This window comes from Neodiprion virginianus, chromosome 4 (genome assembly GCF_021901495.1).
Source record: "Neodiprion virginianus isolate iyNeoVirg1 chromosome 4, iyNeoVirg1.1, whole genome shotgun sequence".
NCBI classification, from domain to species: Eukaryota; Metazoa; Arthropoda; class Insecta; order Hymenoptera; family Diprionidae; genus Neodiprion; species Neodiprion virginianus.
In genome coordinates this window covers 22,443,375-22,465,191 of record NC_060880.1, presented here as the reverse complement: position 1 = coordinate 22,465,191, position 21,817 = coordinate 22,443,375, and the positions used below count along the sequence as shown (strand labels likewise).

The 21,817-nt window shown below is 38.2% G+C and overlaps 2 protein-coding genes across 11 annotated transcripts in view; both read right to left on the bottom strand.

The window, feature by feature from the left end:
• LOC124302626 (histone-lysine N-methyltransferase 2C-like) overlaps positions 1 to 21,817 on the bottom strand; it is a 75,047-nt gene that overhangs the window by 4,827 nt on the left and 48,403 nt on the right. For 9 of the 10 annotated variants that reach the window (XR_006907747.1, XM_046758955.1, XM_046758958.1 and 6 more), the window contains 8 exons: positions 15,286 to 21,586; positions 12,642 to 13,082; positions 12,189 to 12,462; positions 9,396 to 9,622; positions 7,682 to 7,899; positions 6,334 to 6,717; positions 5,192 to 5,542; positions 4,143 to 5,108 (listed from right to left, as the gene is read on the bottom strand). Coding sequence is in view for 9 of the 10 variants with exons in the window: in XM_046758955.1 (XP_046614911.1) it covers positions 4,143 to 5,108; positions 5,192 to 5,542; positions 6,334 to 6,717; positions 7,682 to 7,899; positions 9,396 to 9,622; positions 12,189 to 12,462; positions 12,642 to 13,082; positions 15,286 to 21,586 (9,162 nt within the window). In the remaining variant the exon portion in view is untranslated. The remainder of the gene's footprint in view (positions 1 to 4,142; positions 5,109 to 5,191; positions 5,543 to 6,333; positions 6,718 to 7,681; positions 7,900 to 9,395; positions 9,623 to 12,188; positions 12,463 to 12,641; positions 13,083 to 15,285; positions 21,587 to 21,817) is intronic. The other variant, XM_046758959.1, reaches the window with a different exon arrangement.
• LOC124302650 (uncharacterized) lies at positions 538 to 1,010 on the bottom strand. The gene is made up of 2 exons (XM_046759022.1): positions 660 to 1,010; positions 538 to 586 (listed from the first exon to the last, which is right to left on the bottom strand). Exons 1-2 carry the CDS (start codon positions 954 to 956, stop codon positions 569 to 571), a joined length of 315 nt encoding a protein of 104 aa, XP_046614978.1. The 5' UTR covers positions 957 to 1,010; the 3' UTR covers positions 538 to 568.

The following is a 21,817-nucleotide window of genomic DNA, read 5'->3' as shown; positions in this document are numbered from 1 at the left end:
CATTACAGTACGTATGCATTACACCGGCAACACGTAACATTACGATAAAATCCTGAGTTGGACTGAACTGGACTGATATGGTGTCCCAAGGTATAAGGACAGTACTACAGGCATATAGTACTGACCACGGATCACTCGAGTGTCACATATGTTATTCCAGACATAACATGGCATATGGGCCGAATGAAGAGATTATAGGTCGATATTTTAATACACTCAAGAACTTTTTTGGAAACTTTGTACTGTCCACGAACTAATACGTTCATTTGGTATCTAAAGATCAATCAGATTAATTGTTTCATATCTCGTACACGTTTACTTCAATATGTGTAGATTACATTGTACAGTTTTTCAGTTCGAGAACTTTCAATATCATCATACATCATACATCATACATCATACATCATATATCATACATCGTATATCATACATCGTATCATAGATAGTACTAAAGTTCGAAACCAAAGTTTGGATGTTCGGATGTCGGATGTTCAGAAAGTGACGTCACCCAAATTTTTTTCTATCTCGACGTCATCGATCTATTCTAATGGTCGACGACGAAAATCAGCTAGCCGAATTCCTCAGTCTGGAAACAATCGCGCAGTAGAGAGGACGTATGAGAATCGTGCTCCATAAATTTCAAGTACCGGGTTCTTTACCTCCTGGATTCTGCGCTCCGGGTCTGCTACCTGTTGACACTCCACGTCCAGGACAAGTGATCCGTAGTTTCTGCGCTCAAGGTTCACTACCTGGTGAAATTCGACTTCCAGGACAAGCGCTCCGTAGTTCTGGCTGTCCAGATCCTTGATCTGGTGAGTTTTGACCTTCAAGACTAATTTTCCGTAGTTCTGACTGTTCAGGTCCTCCACCTGGTGGATCTTGACATCCAGGAAAAGCGCTCCGTAGTTCTGGCTGTCCAGGTTTTTCACCTGGTGACTTTTGACCAAGCGCTGCATAGTTCCTGCGCTCCAGGTCCGTTACCTGGTGAAACTCGGCTTCCAGAACAAGCGCTCCGTAGTTTCTGCGCTCAAGGTCCACTATCTGGTGAAACTTGACTTCCAGGACAAACGCTTCGTGGTTCCTGCGCTCCAGGTCCGTTACCTGGTGAAACTCGGCTTCCAGGACAAGCGCTCCGTGGTTCTGGCTGTCCAGGTTTTTCACCTGGTGACTTTTGACCAAGCGCTGCATAGTTCCTGCGCTCCAGGTCCGTTACCTGGTGAAACTCGGCTTCCAGAACAAGCGCTCCGTAGTTTCTGCGCTCAAGGTCCACTATCTGGTGAAACTTGACTTCCAGGACAAACGCTTCGTGGTTCCTGCGCTCCAGGTCCGTTACCTGGTGAAACTCGGCTTCCACGACAAGCGCTCCGTAGTTTCTGCGCACAAGGTCCACTATCTGATGAAACTTGACTTCCAGGACAAGCGCTCCGTAGTTTCTGCGCTCAAGGTCCACTATCTGGTGAAACTTGACTTCCAGGACAAACGCTTCGTGGTTCCTGCGCTCCAGGTCCGTTACCTGGTGAAACTCGGCTTCCACGACAAGCGCTCCGTAGTTTCTGCGCACAAGGTCCACTATCTGATGAAACTTGACTTCCAGGACAAGCGCTTCGTGGTTCCTGCGCTCCAGGTCCGTTACCTGGTGAAACTCGGCTTCCAGGACAAGCGCTCCGTGGTTCCTGCGCTCCAGGTCCGTTACATGGTGAAACTCGACTTCCAGGACAAGCGCTCCATAGTTCTGGCTGTCCAGGTCCTTGATCTGGTGACTTTCGACCTTCAGGACTATTTTTCCGTAGATTTCGCTGTCCGGGTCCTCCACCTGGTGGATTTCGACCTCCAGGACAAGCGGTCCGTAGTTTTGGCTGTCCAGGTCCTTGATCTGGTGAGTTTTGACCTTCAGGACTAATTTTCCGTAGTTCTGGCTGTCCAGGTCCTTGACCTGACAACTTTTGACCTTCCGGACTAATTTTCAAGTTTACAAGTTTGATTATTGAAAACGTCATGTTTTGTGCTATCAAACCAATATGCGTGCTTGAGGAAACATTCTGAATCCAAAAAAAAACCGAACGACCAAGATCAAGAAATTGCAATTGGTGAGTGGTTGGCATTGTATACATACAAATACATGACAATAACGTCGTTCAATTACAGCTAAAATTGCTGTGCGTCGTGTTTCAAATCTGTTAGCACTTAGCTGATTGTTCTGTGGTATTCTTTGACGAAATTTGTTGTCATAAAATCACAATACGTTATACTTACATGCATGTGTAAACGTGATTTGTAACATTATATAGAAAAAATCTTACGGGCAGATTTGGTTTGCGTCACATCCACAAAGACAGTGTACATTCTGTATACTGTAAAGCAAATAACAGAATTCTTTGGGGAGTCCATCGTGCCCCAGTCTCCCCTACAACTATGTCATCTGCTAAAACACTGACAACGAGTATGCGAGCGCACGAGCACAAAAACCAATTACACAAGGCATCCGACCCTGAGCAAGCTTACCGTGCGAGAGTTTTAAAACTAGTCTATTTGAATATTAGAAACAGAATATTCTAGATGAATGTAGACGAGCTCCAATTTAAATATTCTCTTCTCAAACCAACCTGGTTTCTTGGTTTTATAATTCATGTGGAAACGGTATCTTACGCAAACGAAAGTTTTTCGAGATTGAAATATTTTGTTGACCTTTGATGTCCCTGTAAATCGTGTCCCTAGATGACCTAGAATAATTTGATCTCAAGAACAATTTTTGACACAGGAAGTATATTTAACTGAAATTAAAGTTCGTCAGTAAAATTACGAAAGGAGTACCTTGAAAAATACAGCATGGCATGCATGGAATTCCAATACCACAGGTTCAGATATGTACAATATGAGAAACGGTATTGGAATTAGAACGTTCAATATTATTAAATTGTAGGCTTTTTCCATTCAATTCTTATTTTTTTGAGCTTATAATGATCTTAGAGCTCTCCAAAGATTACCCGAAAATAACTTTTACAAAGAGTTATCTCTAGCGTGTATAAAAATAGATTTGTACAAGTACGATATAACTGTTTGTCAACAGATGATGGCCACTAAATATAGTAAAAAAAAAAAATTTCCTGACGTTCCCTGATCAAATGATAATTTCTCACTGACGAAAATCCGAACCAATAGTGTCGATTCGAGTATCTAACGAATAAGTCTCCAAATGAATAGGTTTTCAAAACCACGTTTAAAATGTATTTACTTGTTATGGAACCGAGCAAGTGGAAAACAAATTGCTCTTACAATTTCTTTTTGTAGGAAAAATTTTATTCTTTCTCGTTCTGTCACACCGCCATAAAATTTATTGACTAATTATAAAATTCCCTCACCAGTGGACACCACGCAACAAGTACATTTGCACTTTATAATAGTACTATGATGGACAATTTTGTACAAGTTTTTCCGAAAATTTATTGGGATTTGGTCAGCAAGCAGAATAAGCTCAAAAATATTGGTAAAAAAAAATCGTCGGAGTTTAATCATTTCGAAGGTTTGAAATATAAAATTTTTTCCCGAATGGTGGATATCTCAGTTTATGTTACTCAAATTTGCTCAGATTCATTTCTATTAGTTAGCAGGGACATTGTCTCATTCGTGTTCACCATAATTGGGGAAAATAATACCTTTGGGGCTTTTTTTCACAGTTTGTCTCCTTTCCTAACTTTTGATTCAGCCACGATAGTCTATACATCTTTAACCTTTATTGTTAGCTGCAACAGTTCGCTGGAATTACAGACCTTCCGTATGGTACTGAACCCCAGTGTGGTAGCAGAAGCTTAAACTAGGCTGCTGAAGCTACTCTCATTCATGATTTATCCGTTCGGCTGGCATTGCGACTACTTTGATTCAAAACTAATGCAGATACCCAGACAGTCTCAATTCAAAAAATCAAACTATCCGCTAAAGTCTGGTGTGGATGCTAGTAATGATATTATATCATGGGTACGAATGCATTGAATTACCTATATGACGCCTTCAATAGTTTTTTTTTCTGGAGCAAATATTAGACAAATTAACCTGCACAATACTACAGGTTATTCCCCTATAGAGGTGGAAATCAGTCATTTATTTCTATCCTATTCGAGTCCCAAATAAATTTCAATACAACTTACCCTCGCTTCGTACTGCTTCTCTCTGGTCTCAGCTAGTTCAGAACGAATGATTTCCCCAATGTATTCAATGACCATAGTATGTCTTTCCAAATCCCGAGCTGCGTACAATCCTAGGCCTTGAATTTTGGATCGTGCTAAATAAACATTGTTCCGCCATTCTTGTTTCATCTTCTTATACTGTGAACTTTTAGAGTGTACAAATTGTTTTGAATAAGGACACGCTACTTCCCCAGCAACAGTTGCCGTAGGTACGAATGTCGCTCTCGCTGAAGAGCCAGTTCGCTGGGTATGCGGCCTTTTCCACGGCAATTGATTCCTCAAACGAGCCTCCGTTCTTGCACTACCAGTGGGATTGATAGCTAATGGCAGTTCCAATAAAGGATTTCTCCCATATTTGAATCTGTAATCTGTAAGAGTTTCAATTCCCGGAAGGCTTTCAAGGACGCGGACAACCGCAGGCTCAGTGAGACCAAATAAATCCTCCCCAGAAACGTAACGTGGAAACAATTGAACACTGTGTGTGGTGCGGCGTAATTCAGCTAATGGTTCCAGAATGCGATTCCAGACGGCACGAGGTGTCGCATCTCGCAACTCAACATCCTCTTGCGAAGGTTCTTGAACCAATACTCGAAATTCCGGTCGTCCGGATACATCGTGAATCGAGCATACGTATCTGCAGCGTTTATTCGGTCTTTTCATGCTCCAATAAAATCTCACTATTTTGTAACCAACTGGATAGATGAAATTTGGCGTATGAAAGTTGGATAATTGATGTGGCAACAGTTGACCCACACTCAAGAATATCAAGCTTCCAACCCGCAAAAGATGATTATGTTCCGAATGGTGCATCACAGCTGCTACTTGCCGGTTCTCATCACGATTCACGTATACTCGTCGGTATACCGATAAAGTTGTCAATTCATTATCTTTTTCATTTTTCGGGACATGTTGCGAGCAATACGTACTCTGAAAAATTACAATTTCTTAAATCAATTACCAATTATCAATCCAACCTGAATATGACTGATCCATTATAAGCACTCATTTACCTTGTTTTTGTAGAAGACGCAACCATCCTTGACTGCACAGCCGAGATGATAAACGTTTGTACAACGCATTTTGAAGCACTTGACAGTAGCTCCAGGTTTGTCGCACAACATGCAGTTTAGAACAAGACTATGTTGCAGAGCTGCATCCAAATTCATCAAAGCACCATTCACAGTTTCATATACATCGTCCGACCACAAAGCACAATTGAGATGCACCCATTTGTCAACATCCAGATTAAGCAATCTTGCGGGTCCATCCGCAGCACCATCACCCTGACTATTGCAAAACAGACAATGGCGACTGTCGTCGGTCTTTACGGGCATTACAGTAACACCCAAACGAAAAAGCATCTGCAGAAATGAAAGATTATGTCATGGATGAAATATTTTCATTACACTGTGTTCTTGAACAAGAAAGCCAATACGCAACAGGCAAATTTTCATTATTCAGAACAGTAATTTGCAGTAAAATAATTTAGCTACACATCACAAGAGTAATTTGTAGTTGAATGTGTAATTGAATTAAATATGTAATTGAAAATTTGCAACACTGACACCCAACCTTAAGGTTGGTGATTCATAGTGAAAAAAGTGTGATAAGTGTATTTTCAGTGGACCCTTTTTTTCACTCAATAACTGAAAGAAATCTAAAATCAAAAGTTTTCTAATGCAATTTGGACTCATAAGCATTGTGAAATTTTCTTCATACAATTGTTTCTGGAAAAAGAGGACAGTGATAGACAGTTTAAAATGAGAATATTTCTGTTCCTAGTTGTAAAGTAACTTTCCCTGCGATATAAACATGTGTATTAGAATTTTGCAGAACGAATGGAATCGCACAATTTTGAGTAAAATCTGGGTCAGGCCTTTTCTAATTTCGACCATATGCCTAAAATAATTTCAATTCATACAGAATATCCTATACATTTATTTTTATCATCAACTAAATAAACAGGGTATATTCCTTGAAGCAGTTACCTCAAGTATTTTAGTGGCCTGTTTCAAAAAATATCCACTGTATAGATATTTTGGTGTAAATACTGAGAAGAGTTTATATAACTTCAGTTTCAATTTATAAATCGCCTGTTCATTGTTCTAATTAAATTGTTCATTATAATATTCTTTCAATACTAGTTAATTACCTCTGTGATCTCACGATCCACGGGTTTTTTGTACTTTGTTGCTGGTTGGATAGCACCTGGTGTCCATAACTTATATCGAAGACCTCTCCAAACTTTTGTTGGGGGATCGATAGAATCATCAATTAATTGTTCGGTAGCTGGGTGTTTTTTCGGTCGTTTTTCATCAACTAAATCTTCTTTCAGATGAACAGTATCTATATCAACATCTTTTTCAGTTTTAATTTTGACTTCTGTCGCAATTTCCATTGCTTCTAGTTTCAGATTATCATTGCTTTCGGCTGAGCGGTGCATAACAAATTTCTTTTCATGAGCTTCAGTTTTCAGTTCCATGTCAGCAATTCTAGACAGTGAGTTCTGGCACAGATGGTCGACAATTGTTGCTGCCTGTATAATTTTTACATTTAAAAGTATGTAAATTTTACAGATAAGAAATTCATAACTCTAGGAGCCACGCAAATACTAGGAAATGAAGTATTACACAAGAGCAAGGTGCACGGAGATAGAGCTTTGGAAGTTGATCAGGAGAAACTTCAATGAAAATATTCCTAAAAAATCGCGCTTTACTGTATGTAAATAACCTTTTTGAGTAGCGCGTAATTCACGAAAATGAACAACCTATTTTGCGTCCAAATTGACATAATTATACGTAGATTCATTTTTATTTTTGGTCACTTTATAATAAAAATAAAAATATTGGTTTTGGATAAGAAAGGACTTTTGCTAATTCTGACATATTTTCAAGTGTTTTGAGATCTAAAAATCAAAAAAGTGTTTTGGAAAAACATCGCTCTGTTGTACTGTCCATTAGTTTGGACCAATGGACAAAATGAGAATTTTCCGTTTTTGGTCGAATCTAACTTTCAGTTGCAATATGAAAGGAAGTTCGATGCCGCTTAAATATTGTAAAATGTACAACAAAACGAAAATTGCCTTAGCAAGAGAAAAATGTAAATTCCATTTGTTTTTCAATGATATTGACATGTGAATTCATAAAAGTATGAATCTTATTTTACTCAAAAGTTGCTAAAGAAAAAAAAAACTTATTTGCAGATTAATTTCTTTGATGTGACTTAGCCATTTTTGGATCTATAGTTATAAAAAACTAAAATTTCAATAACGAACTAGGTGAGGAGAAAATTTCCGAAAGAATCCTAGAGTACACTTTCAAGTAGTTCAACATTTTGAACTGTTATCAGAAATATCAATGAGAGCTGAAAAAAGGGGCTGAGTTCATAGAGTATAAATCGTATGTAAAGAAGCTTTCACACGGACTTTGAAATTAAAAGTAAATTGGTACATATTAACCAATTGTTATAAAAGATATTAACAAAATCGTAATTAAGCATACCTTTTCATGAGTGGCTGTCGGTGATCTATGAATAAGAGCAAATTGCATGTAACACGCTGCTGAACAAAAGCAAAGTTCCTCGCCAGGCTCAGATTCTTCTTTACTCAAGAAAGGTAGATCTGAAACCTTTTTCCGTATCAAACTGTTAAGGATGACCACATCACAGTGACGACAGAACTTAGCTGCTCCGTTGAGAATGCTTTGGATATCTATAGGAGCTATAAAATCAACAGAAACGTACTTATTAAAATAAAAGCAAATTTGGTGTAAAAAATATAAAGAACCACAGATACACTACATGGGATGATCCACCAATTTCTGGCTAGCATTTTAGGGTCAAAACTTCGATCTGGATGAAATTTGGATACCTCATAGTGTACACAGTAGGTATGAGAATTTTCCAATTTTTAGGCTTTTAGGCCTAAGCGTTTTCGAGAAACACGTTGATCAATTTTATGACGCTTTCAAATTAAAACATATGATCTCAAATTTTCAACACTTCCTATGGTTAGAAAAAAAATATCACCTGCTGTCTTTTTTGGTCTGATCTTCCCGAATATGGACTTAATTCTTTTTATTTGTTTATGTGGAAGAAGAGATGGATTGGACTATATCCTGAAAATTTCAAGGTGGGATAAAATTTCGATTTTTCGAGATTCCTAGAAAATTTATACCCAATGAATATTACGTATTTTCAGCGCACTCCAAAAATTTCCAGATATACGTCAAAATATCTACTTTTCCACATGTAGAAATGAAAACCGCCTATTTTTTGGGCATTTACATATATTTCTAGAACAGCAAATGTCGAAAATATCTACCTCAAAGTAGATTTCATATTCGGAAAGATGAATTTTTTGTTAAATAAAGAACTCATAAAATCATCTTTTTTCCGCCGATAAGATATAGGAAATAAAGTGCTAAAAATTCAATGACAAAAGTTCAATTCGATAACGGAATGCAATTGATCAAGGTATTTTTCAATTTTCTTGTGAGCGGTAAGATCTAAAAATTTGAGAAATTCCATACCTTCGTGCATATTATAACATATCCAAGTGCAGACCGAACAAAATTACAACTCTAAAGTTCGCTGATATGTCGGTTGATCGACTAATACATAGATGCGAAGAGTGAATTTCCTGGTTGAATCTTTAGTTCATAGGATTTCATTGATGGTAAAACCAGACATAATGTGATGCAAGCGCTTTCCGCCGTATACAGCCAATTTCTCTAAGAGGGACCACATTACCTCAACAGGAAAAATTTTTCTATAAATCCAATGAAAACCTCGGGATAATCTGAATCCAGTTTACGAAAGAAATCTCTAAAAGAACTCATAATAATTTCCATCGCAAAAGATGTTTTTTTTTTTATAGAACCACTAGTTTTATAAACCACAAACTGTACTAATGGTTTTGTGAATATTAGCTAATCAGCAAGAAAATACATTTTTCAAATCACACTTCATCTAATATTGATGAGGTTTCCTCATGAGACAAACTTATACTTTCAGTTCTAAAATCTATTTTAAATTTTCAATATGGATGCTTGCAGTCTAATTAGATCATACAAACTGAATCCGAAAACTTTTTTGCGAACATTGAAAACTGTACTATGGTTTTTTGGCTTGTTCCTATTTATTTGATCATTTAATGATTTAATTAATTCATCAATGTCCCGGTAAATAGTAGAATATCACTGTCATCAATCTTACCTCCTTCTTTACCATCTTTTCCTTTTGTTCTGTAGAGTCCCAACTTTTGACTTGGTGGGGTAGTTGTGCGCTCAATTATTTGATAACCCGTGGGTGGAGCAATGTTTAAGATATTGGCTAAGTCCTTCAATACTCCCATGATATCATCTGCAGCCTGGCTATTCAGAGTTAATGTCACAGTGACATTACCATTATCCCGCAACGGTAAGGGATGTGATTTCCCTGTCCTATAAATCAGATAATCCTGACTGAGTAACATTCGCAACATAATTTAGACTACCTTCATTTCAACATATATTTCTTATATAAAACATGGAACCTAAAACTTTCATGACTGGAAATATAATCCAATGATGATGGTTTGAAAATGAATTGTAAAAAACAATGTAATCTAGCGAGTAGATATGACATTTCAAATGATGTGCATTAACAAATATTGCTTGATTCACGAAAACTGACATTAACATTATATCTAATAAAGAAAAAGGAAAAAATTTGAAACCCCAATAAAAATTTAGATGAGTTGAAGTTCGTGACTGTGTAGATATTATACAGATATGATATCGTTGGGTGACGGTCACGGATGGAATGATGCACTTTGAGGAATCAATTATATTCTTAAATGACGTTTCGACAGGCTCCGCCTACCATCATCAGGTTTCTTTAATATAAAAAAATCACAAATTGTCACATGAATTACATTTGAACACTAACTGTCACGATGAAAACCTTGCACAGTTAGGTAATTATTAATCTCTATTGTATCTAAATACTGTTTAGTATATTCAAATTTAATACTGTACATAAATGCCAACGTTAAATATTTCATCTTATTATTAAAACTACTATGGAAGATTAAATTATGTAACACTTACATAAATCGCCATTCCTTACCGCTTGGGGTGTTCATTACATGATGTTCAAGAAGGAAGTGAATACCAACCTAACTATGCCAACCGAACTATTCTCTTAATATTCAATTTAACAACAATCTTTGAAAGTCACTTACCTGTTTACATATTTGTTAGTCTACTGCCCTAATTGTTTACATAATAGTCTATGCCAATTCCTATTGCCAATTTAAATGATGTCCGAATAGAGGTGACTCTGGTTTTGTATGTCAGTTCTTTTGTTGACTGTATTGTTTTTAGAAATGTGTATCATCTCCTTGATAAGCCTCTTATGCCAGTCGGTTTCTTGGTCAATTATCTTTAAATTTCCAAAGTCAAAAGTGTGCCCTTCAACTAATGAGTGCTGAGCCAGAGCCGATCTATCTGGATCACGCGTTTTTACATCATACTATGATTTGCAATTCATTTTTTTCAGATGCTGTGACGATTAGCGTATGTAACACTTTATCACAGTCTTTACATTCGATTTTATATACAATCTTGATTTGTTCAAGTTTGGCGGTTTTTGACTTTAACGACGTAAATATATTGTTAAAAGTGTTGGTAATTTCATATGAAACATTGACGTTTTCTTTCAATAGTGTCTTTTTAATGTTTTGTAACAGGCCTTCGATGAACGGAATTGATTAACAAATATGTAAACAGGTATGTAACTTTCAAAGATTGTTGTCAAATTTAATATTAAGTGTATAGTTCGGTTACTATAGTTAGGTTGGTATTCACTTCCTTCTGGAACACCATGTAATAAACATTGCAAGCATTAAGGAATGGCGATTTATGCGAGTGTTAAATAATTTAATCTTTCATAGTAATTTTAATAATAAGATGAAATATTAAACGCTGGCATTTATGTACAGTATTAAATTCGAAAACACTAAAAAGTATTTAGATACAATAGAGATTAATAATTACCTAGCTGTGCAAGGTTTTTAAAGTGACAGTTAGTGATCAGATGTAATTCATGTAACAGATTGCGATTTTTTATATGATAGAAACATAATGATGGTGAGCGGAGCCTGCCGAAACGTTGTTTAAAGTTATAATTGATTACTAAAGGTGCATCATTCCATGCCTGACCATCACCTGACGAAATCAAATCGATATAATAAAAATTCAGTTGCCCAAAACAATTAAGTTTATTGTATACCGTACTTTTTCATCTATAATTATACAGTACCCTTTTTGCTTGTAACAATTACAAGTAAGAAGAAAAAAACAAATTGAATCCATCGTCATAGATTATATTTTATTTGTTTTAAAGTCATTGTGCTACGAGCGTGAGTGCTGGCATGAGTTAGCCAATCAGAGCCTGCTAAACAAAGAAGGGATGTAGTCTTACTACTTCCCTCATAATTACTCATCTACTATTTTTCTCGTATATATATATATACACACAATCTCTGCTAAAACTAATATTTGATACCATATGAAGTTTTTAGATTCAAATTAATTTTTTTCTAGAACAGCGACAAAATTCCATAATTTTTTCATCATTTTACCGGGCAGAATAAAAGTTCCCAACTATTGCATAAGCCCCCAAGTTTTCCAGATTTCCAGGTAAAGTGTCAAAGTTGCATAGATTTTCAAACATGTTAAAGTAATTCCTTATCAAATGTTGAGAGGTAAATTTAGTATGAAAAAATGCCCAAGAAGGAATCGTTTAATTGGAAATGTTATCTCAAGTTATTATATATAACCTGTATGCAACAATTACAACTCATATAGCAAAGTTCAATTTACTGCAGCTGAGTAGGAATCTTCTTAGAATATTGCATTGATATGAGATCACCCTTGCTACCAGAATCGACAGTTAGTGACATCTTTTTTGAATCACAGCACGTCAGATTTTTACAACGTGTATTAAAATTTTGTATGTAATTACCTTGAGACACCAAAGTTTTCTTTGTCCATTTTAGCGGAATCTTTAGTGAAACCTGGCTTAGGCCTAACTGGAATAGGAGACACTAGTGGTATTACAGGAGACACCCGCTTCAGCCAATCGGACTCTTCATCAGATTCCTCTTCTATTAATCTCAACCCAGGAAATCTATGTATAAACTCAGGGATGACACATTCCGGAGACGATGAGCTGACGATTGTATCGGGTGTATCAACGTCACGGGTCAGAGCCAACGGATTATCCTTCTTATCGTCAGCTGAAAAAAAGAACAACATTGCTCTTAGAAATTATAACTAATACAAACACACTGGTGAATATTTGATTGGCAGTCTAAAATAATTTATTTCTTATAAAAAAAAGTGTTACGTAAGAATGAGAATAATTTCATACAAGCTTATATGTATTGTTTATTGAAAGCTTTTGGTGTGGACTTACAATCGTCGAATTTCAAAGGTACAAATTCTTGATCATAGAAGCCTCTTTGGGTAGAAGGAGCTGGCTGTGCTGGAAGTGGTTGCAATTCGCCAAATGGCCGAGTGTTGTAATGATCTGCCGTTCCTTGTAAGGTTGCATTGCCATAGGAACCAGTTAAATCGCCAATACGGGTGCTGTAGTCTCTTTGCGTACCAATTTTTGATAAATCTCCAAAACCGAAGATAGGGCAAACACCATAATTCCTCCCTAGTAGTGGCTCGAGGACTGCCATAGGTTGAAGTTGCCGTAACTGAGACATTAAATTATCAACAAAAGTGTCGTAATCCTCATCCTGACGAGACCCTTTTCTCGGCCGTTTCTTTTGTGGAACAGTCGTAGCATCTTTCCCTTGGCTTTGTCTACGTTTTTGTTGATACTGTCGCCTCTTCAACTTTTTGAGATCTAAAGTGATCGAAGGCTACATTAAAACGATATACCTGAAGCCAATCGCAATACATTTCTCGACTCTCGATTTTTCAGTTATAAGTAGTTCTGCTGTTAGGCTTTCAAGATAATTTGTGTTTTTGGTAATCTAAGCTTGAAAACAAAAACATCAGATCTTGGATTTTGGTATCCTTCAGCCATGTGTTATTGAAAGTTACTTCAACACTTACTATGTGCAAAGGAATATTATAATGGAGGAAGCAATGAACAGAGTTGCATTAGTTTTCGTTATCATGTGGTTGAAGGATATTGAAATCAAAGACTTAATTGCAAATATAAGGAAAGCCATAGAGAAATGGGATGGAATTCGGTGAGTCTGTTAATTTGAATGACAAGGACTAACTCAGGCTGACTCACTTATGACGTAAATGATGTATCAGTAGGCTAGACAAATTTGGAGAATGAAAAATCAACCTGATTGTCGCAGGTTTATTTTGTGTTTATTAATATGTAATTAAATTTGAATAAACGATACGAGAAGTGGTTTTCTTCTCTTTTTCGAATTTGTGCAAAATATGTGGCCAAATTTTGATTTTTTGTATAACCATTTGTATAAATATTTTAGAATTTTGGCCACCAATCGCAAACTCTATCTTGGCCAAACCCAGGGTTCATACTTTGTTTGGAATCTGAAATTCGCAGACTTTTCCAAGTATTCCAGCCTGAAAATAGAACTTTTCTAGTAACCTTTCAAACAATGTGTCATTATTTAATGACAATTTCTGTACAGATTAATACTAATACCTTCAATATTACCTAATAACTATCTTATTATCTGACAATTAATTTACTACAACATCCGTAAGAAAAAAATGAAAAAAGGTTTGGTATTAAGTAATATATGTCGGCGCAATGATGGCTAGATCCGAGATATATCCGCGCGCACCTGATCCATCAACAATAGTGACGCGCACCCGAACTATATCGATGTTCAGAAAGTGATAAAACCCGATGGAATACATACTGCAGCTCAGAATATAGTCGGAGCTCGAGGTGTTCACAGCTTGACTCTATAACGCGCGGGGCTCTGAGTCAGCGCGTTATCAAGCGATTAGCCGGTCCACCTCTTTGTTTTAGTTATTCTGAATACAAGTGTTACTTTCAATAAATACTTTATTCCCTTACGAACGCAAACGCTGTTATTGTGAGTTCCTTGCGATTCTCCTCACTTCAGGAGCCGAGATAAATATAGAATATACAAAGTGATGCAACGAAAGAAAATTTGAAGTGGAATTTTTTTTTCTCAAGATCGATATTATAGTATATAAGAACGAATTTATTTCTTCGACAGATCCAAAATTCCTGTCGTATTTTCGAAATTTCCTGACTTTTCCATACTGTAAGAACCCTGGTTTTGGATGCGGCAATCTCAAATTTTCTGAACATATTCTATATCCATAGAATACTTATCAAAATTTTATTATAATCTCATTTTCGTCCAATTCTAAAAATTTCATGAATCAAAATGAAAACTTTTTGATACAAAAGAATGAAATAGTAATAATAATAATCCCTACGAATACTCGTCATACCCAGCAGAGTATGTCCCCAGAACCCGGTAGGCTTGTGCGGGGCATGGATTAGTAACTATTATTATGCATCTACAAGCACTACAAAGCAGATTGAAGTACTGGAAAAAGAGGTAATTTCACGTAATTGACCTGGTTTAAATAAAAACTGTTCCTCCCACTATCTTTTTAGCAATACTATACCACCATTGCTGTCAAATTTCAAACAACAATCATCGTCAGTTGTTCATAACGGTGCAAATTAAGACAGACTCTGAAAGTTTGATTACAATATTACTTTGTCGACTCGAAACCGCGACTTCTAGGCTGCGAAAAACAGCAATTGTTATTGACAACATATGACTATTATCTGGTATTTCGCTGACTGTTGTTGTTCCGTGACCATGAAGCGACACTTTTGGAACTACAATGTTGCAAAAGAAGCATTCATATGTTATCGGAATAAGGTGTATAGTACATAAAAAGAAAGTATGCCTTCAGAACCGTCTCAAGGTAATATTCAAAATAATGCGACTCATACTTGTAAGTTGTCCTAAAATTGTATTGCTTAACCTAACTCAACCACAGTGCTAATTCATGAGATGACTGAAAATGGACTTAAAAAAAATCTTTTACAGAAAAAAGTTATTCACCTATTTTATCATCTGTGGATCCATCGATGAATTCATCTTTGGCAGTAAGAAAGTCTTTGGTTTCAGATCCTGGAGTCGGGGTGCCAATGGAAAGTACTTCATCTAGTATTTCCTTCTTAACTTCCACTAAAGGCACTGTGTGTTGCATAAGAGCACCCTGTGACGACTGAGCTTGGTGTCCCATTTGATGAGACACCGGCAGAGGCACTGATGGTTGTATCATATTAATATGCGAAGGTTTCTGAGTTACAAGAGATGCGTTCTGTGACGTCGGTGGTTGACTATGAGACAGAGATATCTGAGAATTTGAAATTGTGACGGACGTTGATTGCATCGTGGATTGACCAGTAATTACCGGCTGCTTAGAAGGTGCTGTTACTGTATTTGGTTTAGTTCCAGGAATTACTTGTGATACAGACGAAGAAGCTGGTAGTGGTTGCTTTGGCATTTGAGTAGTGCTTGTACATATTGAATCATGAACAGTTTTAGTCAATGGTTTAGTAATCGCAGGAACAGTATTTTCTGGTGAAGAGCATATTGCCTTGGTTGATACTGGCTCTGTTACTGATGTATCTTTAACCACCGATGGGGTCGTTCCTTGGGGAATTCCTGGATTAATAACCTGATGCGACGAGGACTGCTGATCTAATGTGTTTTGTTTGGAAACATTGTCTACCGTATGCTGTGCAGATTGTTGAGGTGGAGACGCAATTGATGGAAGTACGGGCAGTGGCACTGTAGGTTGTTCTTCCGTAATTGTAGGACTCGGAGATTTTTTCTGCGCAGTTGGATGTGAGACAAATGACGTTTCTCTGGTCAAGATTTGTTTGGGTTTTGGTTTACTGACCGTTGCTTCATTGAGCAGCGGTGGAAGAAGAGATGATGGGGTTGGTGGCACGGGGCGAGCTAACTGAGCTTCAAGGGAGGGGACTAACGGTAAACTAGATCCTTGGCTCGTTCCAGATGACGAAATTGTTGTAGCACAAGCTGTGTTCTGTAACAGCTGCTTTAAAAGTACATTTTGTGACTCTTCTATTCTAGATGAATTTCCGCCAGCTTTAGTCACTTCTATATCTGATCTAGAAACAGGAACTACTTTTTCCGAGTTCAATTGAATTTTTGCCATCGATTCTTCTGTTTCCTTTTTATGAGTTGCACTTTGAATAAGACCTTCCAGTTTACTCGACTTGTTATCAATGGGCAAGTGTCCTGTTGACTTGTAAAGTGCCGAACCCGATGTTAACTGGGTATGAAGTAGTGTTGGAGCTTGTGATAAAGTAGACTGAAGTATATTTGTAGTGACATTGATAGTAGCTGTGGCAGTGCTCATTACTGGCGAAACAACTGTTTTCACACATTGCAACGATGTATTTGATGTACTTGATGTTGAGCTAACAGTTGCTCTAGGTGAATTTGAGGTACTAGTGTTCACTTGTAACATTGCTTGAAAATTTTGCGAACTTGTACGTTGGACAGAAGGTGATGTAACAGAGTTGAGTAAATTACTTGTTGGAGTATGAGCTGTACTGACTCTGTGCCCAGTAGTAATTGACTTTGCAGAATTTGTTCCAGCAAGCATAGCATTCAGTATTGCATTCGATGTTATTGAAATACTTGAATTTGACCCAGTTCTCGAAATTATGGTGGAAGTAGTCGTCAAATTAGCATTTCCTGTTTGCGCTTGCACAGTACCAGAATTCATACTTGAATAGTGCTCGCTACAAGTTGGTTTAGATATTGTGGAGATAACATTTACTGTAGAAACTTGAGTAGCTTTTACTTGATTGATTTCATTGGAACCAATGCTAGTAGTCGTATCAGATTTGATGTCAACATTTGGGCTTGCTGTTGCATTAGTGGTTTGCGAAGAACGGTTAGTATCTGTTGAAGGAGCCATGTGCAACGTTGTGGATATACTGTTGGTCGGCGCTGCAGTGGTTCCGATTTTGGCAGTTGCAGTTATTGATGACGTTGCTGATGCATTGTTTTGATCTGATATAGTGTAACTCTGCGAGTGGTTCGACTGTAGAGAAGACAATAAGGTTCGCAACTGATGAGATACAGTAGCGACATTGGAAGTCAACTCTGTTGGTTTAGACAAAGGTGATAAATGAGGTACAGTTGTAGTAGCTTTCTGTAATTGAATTACAGCACTCACAGCTACTGGTGACGATATATGTGATAGTAGTGCAGGACCTTTCTTTGAAGTCGAATCTACTGTAGGTGTGTTTGCACATTGTGATTTTGGTAGTTCCCTTTCTTTTGGTGATGGATTTTCACTTTCCCCGTTTCCTTGCTCCAAGTCTAATAGAGAGTCTTGTAAAATATTTAGCGGTAAAGTATCCAACGTGCCAGGCAAAGGATAAATTAAACTAGGCTTACTTGAATTACTTTCCTGCAACATATCGGTATTCGCCATCTCAGGTTTAGCAGATATTATGTTATGCAGCATATCTAAGATCTCGTCAGATGACTCATCCATCACATGCTTTTCTTCATTCAAATTCTGTGTCAAATTTTTTTTCGAATCCGTATAACTTAGATTCTGCAACTTGCTTCCAGACGAGGTAACCGTTATTATGTTTGTATTGCAAGTGGTAGAAGGCATTTTTGAAGATTCAGCATTTGGGCTTTCGGCAGGAGTAGTGGATGAGGGAATTTGGTTCTTATTTGTGGAAGCTGTTATGGCTGATTCTACATCGTTTTCTAAAATATTTACAAGTGATAAATTGTCAGCTACAGGCGACATTCTCTTTAATCTGCCAGTTTCTGCTTTTTTCCTCTCTGCTTTTGAACTTTTTGTCTCACTGGCAGCATTATTTTCAGGATTATGGATGGCCTCCAGCATGCTTTCTAACTCGTCGGTGGTGTTGGAGGAATCTGAATTTTTACCATGGGCCTGATTATCATCTTTTAAAAGCAAATTTGTACTACTATTTACAATATTCGAGCTCATGTCTTCTTGTGTTCGCGTTTCATTACCCACGTGATTAGTGAGATGGTTTTGTACATCTGAACGGTCAGGATACCCACCCAATTCATTTTTAACACTGGCGGAATTACTGTTTGTATCGTCTTTGATAGTCAGGTCTGGTATGGACATTTTGGGAGTGGCTAAAGTAACAGAAGTTGGTTGAATACTGATGGCTAATTTTGCCGGGAGCTTCTGCTGCAGCTTATTCTTTGAATCATGCAAGAATTGACGAAAACTGTCACCCACTGTTGTAGTAGCTGTAATTAGTTCTGCTGCTTTGCGCTGATTCAATTGAACCCCAGTTATATCTGTATTTACTGTAACTTCTGCAGCTGCCTGGCAAAGTCTGGCTGCGATTTTAGCATCGGCCACAATACCAGCCATGGTAGAAGGTGACATAGTCTGTTTTTGAACTTTTGATACAGATGAGGTGACAATTTCTTTCAAAGTGAAAACACTCGAACAAGTTTTCGCACTAGTTGAGACATTATCTGTGACAGTGCTGCATGTTCCAGCAGTTGTATGAGCTGGTATATTTGTCGAAGTAGTAGAATGTGGAACTGATGGTTTGACAATATCAGACACATTGGTTTGCTGAAAGCTAGATACCGGCATCTCGCGTCTTACAACTTTATCTGTAAATTTGAATGACGTAACGCTTGGAGTATTGATTTCTTTCTGTTGATGTTTAAGTTCAATATTTTTTGACAGCTGTGAATTGTTACTTTCTTGGATCGGTGGTATGTGATCAATTGATTCAGTTTTATCAGTTTGGTCAGGACCAAAGTCCTTGGTAACATTATCCTCTGGTGATTTGCTACTTGGATCGATGATCACAACTTCTGATTCTTCGACCAGAGAAACCATTATATGTTGATCTGGTGATTGATCGATGTATGGTCCGGGTGATGGGTCTACATTCATTTCTTCCTGATCTGGGGATTCCGGCGTATCAGTAACAGCAACTAACTTTCGTCCAGGCTGTAAACTTCTTACAATATCGAGCCGTAGCCCTTTTTTATTTCTGGTCTGAGGTAAAACCGAACCTTCGTCACTTAATACTGCCTCGTCCACACGATTGAGAGTGTTCTCGATCTCTAGAATTTGAACTAAGTCATGCGATTGACTATTGTCATGGTCCAATGCATGGCTAAGAGAATCATTGCTGTCAACGGACAGACCCACAACCATATCTGACTCAAATAAAACATATTCTTCTTGCATATCCGGTTCTAGAGTGCCAGTTATAACATCTCCTAATTCAGAATCACCGAACTGCTCTATCACTGTAATGTCATCGCTGTCCCGTTGGGCAGTTGAGCTTAATGTCACTTCTGTATTCACGATTGTTTTATCATCATCGTAATCTGTCGTATCAGGGATTGGCTCAAGCTTGTCACCAGGACTACTTAAAGGTACTGGGGTGGTATCAGCTAATGAAGAGGTTGCTTTTGGCTCAACTTCAGTTGGTGGCGTTTGTGGAGGTGTATGAGAATCGTCGTCAAAATCGTTATAATCAGCACACACTAATGAGTTGATTTTGGATTGCGGAATCCCGGTTTTTCGGTGTACAGACGTTGAAGTATTCGGTTTTTCTTCAGCACCTGGTAAGTGAGACTCCGCAGTCTTACCCTTACTAGACTCTGGCTTCATAGACCACATCGGTGATCCTCCTCTGAGCCCGATTTTGAAATATCCATACCTACCAAAACTCGAAAGTAAAGGTATCGGGTTCATCGGATTATGAGGATTTCCACCACCCCTGCTCCCATGATCCGTACACAATATCTGATCCTGTTGTTGCTGATCAGTTCCCCCTGAATGACTATTCGAACCCTGCGAATTGTAGGGTGTATGCGGAGTATGAGGCGTATGAGGCGTGTGAGGTGTCCTTGGGGTTCCGGGATTTTCTATGCTTTGAGGTCTCTCTGGCATTGCTGGACTATTGCCACTGGATTGTCTCCTTTGCATCTGGATAGGCGATCCTCCGACCATCGGACTTCGAGGCATTGGTGAGTTTGGAGTTTGGGATGGCGGCGGATGATGCGTGCTGTTCAATTGATGCTGCAACATTGGCGATGTTGGCGGATGATTTCTTGATAAAGGACTCGGCGGTTGATATTGCGATATCATCGGAGAACTCGGAGGGTGTGAATGAATTCTGTTATTCATTGGACTAGGTGGTTGTGAGTTTTGACTCAACTGTTGTTGAAGCATAGGTGAACCCATCGTTTGTTGAACCATAGGGCTTCTAGGCATCGGAGAGCTTGGCGGTTGCCCGTAGTTTTGTGGAATGGTTTGGTGCATCTGGGGGCTCGGGGAGTTAGCAGGTTGCGATACCATCGGTGAACTTGGTGGTTTTTGCATCATGTGCTGTTGCTGCATTTGCAAAAACTGCTGCCTTTGTTGCACCATCTGTAACGTTCTCTGAGCTATAATATTTTGCGTCTCCTGGTGAGAGATTGCACCAACTTCGTGCTGTTGTTGAATCATTTGCTGTCGTTGAAGCATTTGCTGATGTTGTTGTTGGGTCATCATCGGCTGTTGAGAAGGCTGCGGACTTCCGAGGGGAGAACGTTGTCCGTAAATAATGTTACCTTGCAATTGCATTCTGGGACGCTGGCCGGCATCTACTACAATCGGAGGGCGAACGAAGCGCTGAGGAAGGGAGTGCAATCTTACATTTTGTTCTCCTAGCATTTGTTGAGTGGTTCGTCCATCTGACGCAAAAGCTCCAGGACTTGTGGCAAGCCTCCCTGTAATAACGGATCTGTGCTGGGGGGAAGCCATTCGTGTCGACATTGAAACACATATACCTGGTGATGGCATAGCACCCGGACTGAAAGGACTATCATCCCCTTGGGAATGCGGGGTCCCAATTCTGGGAGAAGATTGCATATTATGTGGTGACATTGTTCCTGGGGTACCAGTTTGTGGGTTGCCAGGGCTGTGTTGTAGCAATGGTGGATTTGGGCTATGTTGTATCATAGAATTTGCTGGAGGGTGTTGGATTATGTTTGATGGTACACTTCCAGGTCCAGGACTATGAGATACAAGTGCTGCAGGACTGTGCATTGGCGAAGATTGCTGGGACGGAGACATCAATGGAGAACATGGTTCCGACGTTTGCGGTTGGGGTTGCCTTTGTTGTTGTTTGTTACGATAATCCTGCATAAGCATCCCGTGCTGTCGATTTTGTTTCCTACTAGCGTCAAGATGTTTCTGTAGTATAGCTTGTTCGCTAGATATTCGTTGTAGTTCTGCAGCATCATTTTCAGCTAGTTCATTTCCGGATTTCCTCAACTGTCTTTGTTTGCTGCTGAGTGACTGAAAAGAAAATGTACAACTTAAATACACAAATACAGCACAAAAAAATGTAATAGTAGTTAAAATTATTAGAATCATTATTTTAAAAACGATACATGGGTAGCACGAATAAAAAACTCACAGCCATTTCTATGTTCCTGAACACTTTGACATGTTGTACAATAGTTTGCAGAATGATATTGGACTAGGGTATTCTCATACCAATGAAGGAAATTGAGAAAAAAAAAGGTG